This window comes from Drosophila serrata, unplaced genomic scaffold (genome assembly GCF_035046125.1).
Source record: "Drosophila serrata isolate PLE 108 unplaced genomic scaffold, ASM3504612v1 contig_184, whole genome shotgun sequence".
In the NCBI taxonomy this organism is placed as follows: domain Eukaryota; kingdom Metazoa; phylum Arthropoda; class Insecta; order Diptera; family Drosophilidae; genus Drosophila; species Drosophila serrata.
The window spans coordinates 3,779,081-3,788,317 of record NW_028257082.1 but is presented as its reverse complement, the minus strand read 5'-3'; the positions used below and the strand labels follow the sequence as shown (position 1 = coordinate 3,788,317).

Genomic DNA, 9,237 nt, shown 5'->3' with positions numbered 1-9,237 from the left:
TCCTTTTGGCGAGAGAGCGGGAGAGCCCGAGCACGTGGTGGCAAAGCTTAAGCCGCTGCAACAGGACTGTCAGTCTATCTTTTTTTCAATAACAGATAATAAAATGTATTTTAATTCTTTTACAATTTATGAGGAAGTCCAATATTTATTTACTTCTGTATTACCAGCAAAACTACCGCCAGGGTATCACGCGATACTCCCCCAGATCCTCATCATAAAGAAAAGTGATATCCAGCTCGGTTTGCAGCATCACCTGGGCGTCCAGGAGGCGGCGCAAAATTCTCCCGGTGGCGTCATCAAACTCGTTACCATAGAGGGTTAAGCGATCAAGATGGCAGCGTTTCCGGCGTGTTGTCAGGATGCGATTGATGGCCTCTGCTCCAATATCGTTATTGGTAAGATACAGTTCCTTCAACATGAGGCACGAAACGAGATACTTGGCCACCCACTCGCCACCATGGGTACCAATTGAGTTGCTGCTGATGTCCAGCACTTCCAGGAATCCGCCACCAGCGATTATGCCGCGCAGCAGGAAGAGGACACCGTCCGGACCGATCTTGTTGCTGGAAAGTCGTAGATGTTGCAACTTCGATTTCTTGCACGCCAAATGCTCGGCAATGGGTATCATGTCCTGGGCAGTAAGTTCGCACAGCTCGAGGCACAAACTCTGAAGGCGTTTCTGCATTAAGACGGAGCTAATTATCGACATTATCTTCTCCGTGTCCAGAGTAAGATGTCCGCCCAGCAGTCGATTGGCCGAAAAACGTTTAACCTTTTCCGACTTGTGCAACCCGTCTGCGATCAGGGCGAAGTTGTATTGAGTCAGGCTGCAATGGTTTACGGAGAGTGCGCGCAGCGTCTTGCTGACCAGCAGGAACTTCCGCAATAGACGCACATCCTCGTCACTGAGGGGAGTACCTTGGGAAAGAGTCTAACGTATAGAGCGCGGAAACCCTTAAACTTCTTACCATCCAAACATAGCTCCATAACGTCCATATTTTTCGCATTGAGGCACAGCATCGCAAAGAATTCGCTGGGCAACTGCATCAGATTCAGATGGATGGACGACAAGGGATTAAGTGAGCGAACAAAGTCCTTCAGCAGGATTGCGTCCCAGTTACTGACCACCACTCCCGTTATGGTCGCTGAGCGCATCCGTTGGCTCAGCAGATAGTTCACAATGACCCGGAAGTCCCGGATGCAGTGGTACTTCCGGCGCATTCGATCCTCGAACTCCAAACGCTTGAACTGAAAATGTTTGTAAGGTCTCTGGTCGTACTCCCGCTGCCAGGACCTCAGTAGAAGCAAGGTGAACAGCGGGCTTTTTCTGTCATCCAAAGACTCTTTGGGTTGGTAATTGCATGGCAACAGGATTTCGCACATCTTGATGCAATTGCTCTAAATCTGTCTAGTGTTCAGAAATTCTATAGAAACTTGGAAAGTATAAGTTTTGAACGAACTTGTGACAATTTAGACAGAGATAAATGTTGAATTAATTTAAGGGAATTTTCTTATATTTGTTGCATACTTTTTGGCTGAAGTAGACTGTAGAATCTCAAGTAAATTTTGTTCAATGTGTGGTTTAGGGAAAATTTATGTTTAAATATTTATAAGAATAAATTAAATTAAAATAAACCACTACCGTTCAAGTAATACCTTAAAGTAAGCATTAACCATTAGTTTAAAGATTTAAGCTTGAACAGGATTTAGAATATGAAAGAACTTAAAAATGATGAGTTGTTTCCCTGACTAAGTTCCTTATTTTTAATAAAATCATAACAGCAATTTACGAATTCGCCTTGCCTATCTAACTAAACCGAAATTTCTTCTATCAAAAATCTTTAAAAATGCCTTGGACAAACCTCGATACATATTTTTTTATAAATAGCTCTTGAAGTCAGTTACTCTACTAGTTTATAAATAGGTAAAAATCCGTTTTAAGGCTTTCGCTTCTGGGAAGCAACTGAAGTGTCACAACCTTATAGAGACCGGAATGCTTCCTCATTTTCGTCATAGTCCTGCCAAAGGCATCCACAAGTTACACTCATTAGCATAGTTAGCAAACTGGCAGTACCAACTTGGCTGGTCTGAATTACCATAAACGCCATTTCATTCATTTATATGTCCTTCCCCGCAATGGGAACTCATTGTCGACCACGTGGTCTCCATTCTACAGTCTGTCCAAGTTCTGCCATCCTGGCGTGCCGGCACGCGTCGTCCCATTCCTATAAATAAGTTCGACCCAAAACCGATACTGTTCAGCTCTATATATATGTTTATAAAGTGTACACTCTTGAATCAGCCAGGAGCTGCACGTAGTCATTGGGGAATCCATTGGGGTATGAGTGGCATTTATGCCATTTATGGTCAGGTTGCATCTTCATTTATTTGATTGCTTTTGACAGTGCTTGAATCGGCTTGAACACACTCAAGCGTGTTGGTCAGCTAGACCTGATTATTTGGAAAGATATTTTGAGTCTTTTAAAGCAAAATTTATACATTATATATATATTTAAGCATATATGTAGCTTAAGTAAAGAAACATTGTAATTACTTAAACTATGTAAGAAGCCTTAAAAATATCTGTAATATTAAAATACTAACCTAAGGCCTCTATATTCCTTAGCATCACTGTTCGTAGGGAAGTCCATTCTCCATTGACTTTGAATGGACACGCTCCCTAGCTCCGATGACAGGTGCCCAATCTATGGACCAAATGATGACTGACAGCCATAGGCTGGAAATCATTTTTCACTTTTACTACCAATACTGCTTTGGTGATTGGACATGGACATGAACATGAACATCACCATGGTGCTTGAGTACTTTTGTCGAAATCTACATCAATTTACGGTCATCGCTGGCCAGACAAACAGACAGCAGGGAGACAGCCGGGAGCCAGGACAAGAGGTTAGTCATCATGGTCAAGATGGCTGCTGTTGCTGCTCCTGCTCCGGCTACTGACCAAAGCCAATTAACAGCGGCGACAATTCGGAGGCTGCCTTCGGGGCCTCAAAATTGAAATTCGAAAAGTGGCAGCTCCAGCTCCGCGACGATGCTTATCTGTGCTTAGAAAAAAAAAAAGGCGCGATAATTAAAAATATTGTAAAATGCCAGACGGCCAGACGCTCATAATTGCTGGCAAAGGCAGAGGCAGAGCAAGAGGCAGAGGTAGAGTCAGAGTCTGAGGCACTGGCAAAATCGCAGACGACAGAGAATCAGTCGAAGTCTCAGTTTACAGCTACCAGACAAGGCGACGCGACGCGATGGGACGGAGGAGCACTGCATGTGCATATCATTTAAATAACTTTCCGCAGCACAGCACAAAAGTGTGAAACTGCAGCAACTATCCGCCGTTGCGGCTCCACTGGGCTCTGCTCTTCTCGTCTCACCTGCTCCACGATGCCAGCCAGAACCGACCATGGTCCATATTTGGTTGCAACAACGACAGCGCATCTGCATCACTTAAGGACAGTGGCAGTGGCAACATCATGGAGTGCCTGCGATGGCCTCCAGACAAACTGCAGACGAGAGACATGCACTTGTCTCCGGCTGGCTGGGTCCGTCTGCATCCCCAAGTTCCAAGTTCCCAGTTCCCGGTTTCCCGCATCCCGCATCCCGCATCCCGCATCCTGATTCCCCATGCCCATTTCCCCATCCGCAGGCGAACGCATTCATTGTCAATTTTGACAATCAACAAGATGCGGCTACACACACGGCTGCTTAAATGCCCCAGCATCAATACACTTGAAGAAATATCTATAGATACATGTCTCCCTATAATTTCATGGTCTACATGATCTTTCTGAGAATCACATTTCTTGTTTTGCAATTTTTGCTCTGTGCATCATCTTCTTCCACGGCCTCTGCGACGGTCTGTCTGGCTCTCGAGGTCTCGGTCGTAGTCTCCGCCTCCATCTCCTCCTGCCTCTCCAGCTTGGTCTCGGTCTGCTCCATCATCGTCTGCTGGGATCTGGATCTGGCTGAAAGAGGCTGGGCCCAAAACAAAACGCCAAACAGAAGCCAAACGATGGCACGCGAAAGTCCTAAAAACCGAAAATGAAAATGCGAAAAAATTAATAACAATCAGGCCTTGGGCTAAAGCAGGAAACACGAGGAGGATATACTCTATACTGCTTCTATTGTTATCTATAATTTTTATAGACTCTTTGGATTAATTTTGTTCATATATAAATTATTAAATGAACACAACAAAATTTAAACATGAATGGAAACTATGTTTAAGAAGTCAAAGTTTATATACCTTGTGATCAAATCAGAAATCGATCAAAAATATAAATTTGTACCCTTGAAAATTACTCCTTCACTAAGTAAGCTTCTCACCGATATTATAATATTTAATAATAATATGTAGTATATTCTTTTATGTATTTGTGAAATCATAAATGTATTTTTAAAACCATGTCCCACTTGGCGTATGAGTAATACCCATACCCAAAAGAAAGGGTATACCCAAATTAACAGCAGCAGCATGAGGAGGAGGGGCGTCTGCAAGTGAATAGTAGCACCAGTAGCACCAGTAGCCGGCAGAAGGCAGACAACGGCGCAATAACAAATTGGCTTCTGGTCTTTGCATTCCACATGCAATCTGAGACAACAATCACGACAACTGCATTCGGCACCCGGCACCAGTAGCCCAGTAGCCAGGAGCCATTAGCTGACAAGGTAACACCCTTGGTGCCTGTGTGGACAGCAAGAAGACCTGGGTCCCGTCTGGGCTGCGTCTGGTTGTGGGTCTGGGAAGAGCTCCGACTCCGCCTGGGACTGGGACTGGGCCTAAGACGAGATGGTGCTGACTTGACACGTCTGGTTCGCAGGCTGAATGACGAGCGTCTCGCGTACTTTTAATAGTCTTGTACCAACACCAGACCACCGGACCTAACCGCAGGCAATCTCTCCCCTGTCTACTCAGTGTTATTTTCCAATGAATATGCCTTAAACTGAGCCAAAAAATGAACGAAAACCAATCGATAAACTGATGAAATAATCAAAATAAATATCTACTAATTAAAACTATATTTTAAGTTAAAACTATCAAAGTTAATCAAGCAATATTCAAAGTGGATGACTTATTCTTTATTACTTTTCAAATAATAAGATTCATCCTCAGTGTACTCTTCGATTTCGTTGCTTCTAAAAATGGTGGCATCGTGGCTCTCCCAAGGCTCAATCTTGCATCGATCTGCATTTTGGGTGTGAGGGATAATTAAGTTAACTACGTGTTTATGGTTAAATAATTTACCCCGGGTACTTGCATATTTAATGACCGTCAAAATAATCATTATACTAAACTGTCCAAAATTTTGAATTATTCCATCGCTTCACAAAATCTTTGCCATGTTTGAAGGTCAAATCACGGACCACTCTCTATATATATAGATTCAATAGTTGTGCGTGATTATGACTGCTCAATAAACTTTATGTTGTCGCCTTACTGCCCCCCAAAAACACTTACTAGATAAGAGTTTCATACTATAATTTCCACACACTATAAATTCACAAAAATGTCATAATAATAAGCAATCGATAAGCAATTAGTTAGGGTTTCCCTTAATAATTTCGAAAGGTATTTATTATTTGGGTTTTTATTTATCTAAGAAAGGAAAATGCGTGGATATTACATTTTTTTGCTCATGTCAAGTTATAGTAGATGATTTAGTTTAAATATATACCAATAATATGCTTAAAATCTATATATTTAATAAGAATTTGCTTAGAATGTGATACCTTAATTTTAGAATATCAATACCGTATATTATCGAAAAACTTATGAACAAATTATTGTTATTATTTTGTTTATAAAAATGAACCTAAAAATATTGAAGAAAAAGGTAGGCAACACTCTAAAATAATTATTGTTTTGGGTGTATTTGTTGTCTTTAAGAAACTCTCAACATCTACCGATCAGAGTATTCCATAGTCATTATATTTTCAACTGATAATCAATTTATTTCGACAGTTTCAATCAGGCTAAGCCGATAAAGCACAGGTAGCCCTAAAACCTGGCCTTATCAGATTTACTGCTTTCCCAATATTTGGGTTTGATGCTATGGCTAAATATAGAAACGGCAGTTAACACTTGTAACTAGCCAGGAAATCACTCCTAATGGCTAAATGGCAAACAAACTATTTGCGAACAATTGGCTCCGGCAATCTGCGGAGGAAACAGCCAGATGTTTTCCAGCCAGGTGGCTATGGCAATGATTATGGCTTCGGTGATATTGCGGTGCCGGTGTGCTACCGGTCTTTGGTGGGTCCCTCACGTGCCGCCACCCAGTTGGACGGAATTGTTGCTCATTGGCGGCAATTGTCGGCTACCGTTTAAAATTAAGCCGCACAAATTGGCACGAGCGTGAGGCATACCAGTACATACGGATTTGTCAGAAAATTGCTTTCAAAAATAAACCAGGAGATATGCCGGACAAGGAGACGATGTCGAAGACGAACATCTCTCAAGATCAAAGGAGGAACACCAAAACTATTTACATTTTGTATTTAAGATCTGGCCAATTATGGGTCTGATGGGGGTGGGGCGGCCCCACGCGAGACAACAGCCTTGAGAAGTTAATGAAAAATCAAACAAAAAGCGAGAAAACTGAGACCAAGTGCTGTCTTCATTTTGACTTGACTCATTTCGCATTCCAATTGTCTAGATACATTTACACTGTGGAAAAATTGTGTATCTAAACGGGAAAATTTTGATTTAGAATAAAATAAAGATACTTGAGTAAATAAAAAATAAATAAAGTTGTGGAAACAATACTTTATGTATATTTATATACTTTTTAATATATAACACCTATTTTTGTAAAAGTTTAATGAATTTAAATTAATTTAATTTTATGATGTTTTGTCAGCTTTAGATTATATATATCTTTATGGCACTCATAGAAGCCAATAAGACTCATACAGATGATAATTTAACTATATTATATGATTGTAATTTATTAGAAAATGTTCTATACTTCCCAAAATTCCTTTAACTATTGTCCTTTTTGCGCTTTATTAAAAAATGTTTAATTCTTCAATATGATTTTTCAACTACTGGCTGTTTTATTTTTAATCTGTAATAAATAAGAATTTAACTTTAGTTTTTAGTATTTCAAAATGATAATTACCAACCTAATGATAATTTTAATGTACTCATCATATTTCTGTGTTTTACATTATTTATAAGAATACCAACACCTTGCATACCTATCTCACAGTTGTTATTATATTTTACGAAAAAAGTGATCAAAATGAATGAATTTTCTCTCAGTGTTCCTGTCTGCATTCACTGCCTGACTGTTTATTTTCGTTTTTGACTCTCTTTCTGTTGTTGCTGACGTCTACATTGTCCACAAAGTGGGACAAATTCTATGCGAGTGCTCAAATAAACAAACATTATTATATAAACTTCTTGACAAGAGGCGCTGATTGCGTCCTACATATTTATATGTATATATGTGCATATATATATGGTGTTTTCATTTTAGACTCCTGTGCACGAGTCCCGGGCATTTGATGCGATTGCAATTTTACATAACAGCCGCCGTCTGGAAGTCTCTATTCAGAGCTTAAACGGTGTGTAGACATATCAGATGAATGGACAGCCGGATAGCTGGACAGCCGGACGACTGGATGGACGGGGAGAGGGATCCGGAACAGACGTGGGAAGTGAGAAATCCAGACTTTATAAAGTGCTCCGAATTATACAATCATTTTGAAATTCAATTTTCGGGTCCCAGACGAAACATGGATGGATGATGGGAAAGATGCTGCTAGCGATGATGATAATGATAATGATAATGATGATGTTTAGATGTTTTGATGGTGCTGCGACAAGAGAGTAAATAAATAAATAAATCAAGAACGTCCTTGAAGTCTGGCTCTTTTGGATTTCCGTATGTGAATTGAATGAATAATAAATATGGGGATAGCGCCATAACTGTTTGGGTATGCCAATGGCGTAGATCGAAGACCCATAAGGATGGGCTTTCTGGGGTTAAAACCGTGCCAGGCACCGTATTATAAATCTCATCTCTAATAGGATATATCCGCCCCATTCTCCTTTCAATTGATGAACTGCGTACGCACTTTCAGGCCTATTCACTTTGATTAATCCACACGCACTAAATCCCACGGTGGAGGCAATTGAAAGTCAAAAGCTAAGACACACCACACACACACACACACACACACCCATGGGCCAGAATATTTTGTGCCCCCAAAAAAAAAACAGCACTGATAACACGCGTAGCATGTCGTGTATCAAAACAATTTGATTAACTCACTCTAATTGCAATGGAATCGCTTCAAGTTAATCTAATCACCCACGCACATAATAATAATAATAGGAATGGCATAAACTATGACTACTTGATACTATTTTTTGCGGACATTTCTGCTATTTTGGTGAGTGCAAAATCCTTAACTCAGGTGGGGCTTGAAAAAAATGATTGAAGATACGGACAAGTTTGTATCAGATAATGGTTAGTAAGGGTCAGTAATGCAAGAAGTGACCATTGGTTGTGCAGGTGCATCTGCCCGATAAGCCCACCTATTCCTTCGATTGCCTTGATAAAGATACATCCGTGCTAGCCGCTGGCCACAGATACAGATACAGTATCTCACGCACATTCACTATGCCTACCTACGCCAACTTCAGCTGCGCGCCGGCAGATCCTCAAGCGCCGTTGATTGGTCGGCGACCACCGAGCCGAGCAAACCCGAAAGCCACACGAACGCCCAGCCGAAGCTCGCCAGCGATGCACTGGAATGAATCTGGAATGATTTTAAAGGAGCGATTGAGGGAAATTGGAATAAATAATTAATAAAACAAAGGGAACTATTAATTCAATTAATAAATGAAAAAAACATAAATGTATACATGTAAAATAAATAACAATGAATTTCAAGACAGTTCTTGGTGTATAAGGAAATATAATTATAATAAATAAATATTATAATATAACTTATAGTAAACATTTTTAAGTTATCAGCGAAGAAATCTAAGAAATTATGAACGATGTATTATAAGGATTTACTCGATGAGTTTGTGTCAATTTTATACTTGTTCCCTAAATATAATTAAATTGCAGGATACATTAAAAAAACATCTATTTTAACTTAAAGAAAATGGTAAACCAAGCTAGAACTCACAACAAGCTTTTGAAGATAAATATTTTCTCTGAATTATTCATAATAAAGAAAATATTTACCTAGTTAAATATA

The 9,237-nt window shown here is 40.1% G+C and overlaps 1 protein-coding gene across 2 annotated transcripts; it reads right to left on the bottom strand.

Annotated features, from left to right (window-relative positions):
- Positions 1 to 114: 114 nt before the first annotated feature.
- Positions 115 to 1,516, bottom strand: LOC110188993 (ribonuclease inhibitor). 2 transcript variants are annotated; one of them, XM_020958944.2, is made up of 2 exons: positions 969 to 1,516; positions 115 to 918 (listed from the first exon to the last, which is right to left on the bottom strand). In XM_020958944.2, exons 1-2 carry the CDS (start codon positions 1,381 to 1,383, stop codon positions 173 to 175), a joined length of 1,161 nt encoding a protein of 386 aa, XP_020814603.2. In that variant the 5' UTR covers positions 1,384 to 1,516; the 3' UTR covers positions 115 to 172. The 2 variants fall into 2 exon arrangements, with proteins under 2 accessions (XP_020814603.2, XP_020814604.2); XM_020958945.2 differs by having other exon boundaries at positions 115 to 905; positions 969 to 1,511.
- Between the last annotated feature and the right edge of the window lie 7,721 nt (positions 1,517 to 9,237).

What these genes read in the sequence shown, in the direction of transcription:
- LOC110188993 (XM_020958944.2), bottom strand. Translation starts at nt 1,383, where the DNA reads ATGTGCGAAATCCTGTTGCCATGCAATTACCAACCCAAAGAGTCTTTG. An exon ending in TATGGAGCTATGTTTGGATG is followed by an intron (nt 919 to 968) that starts GTAAGAAGTTTA and finishes CTCTTTCCCAAG; the next exon opens with GTACTCCCCTCAGTGACGAG.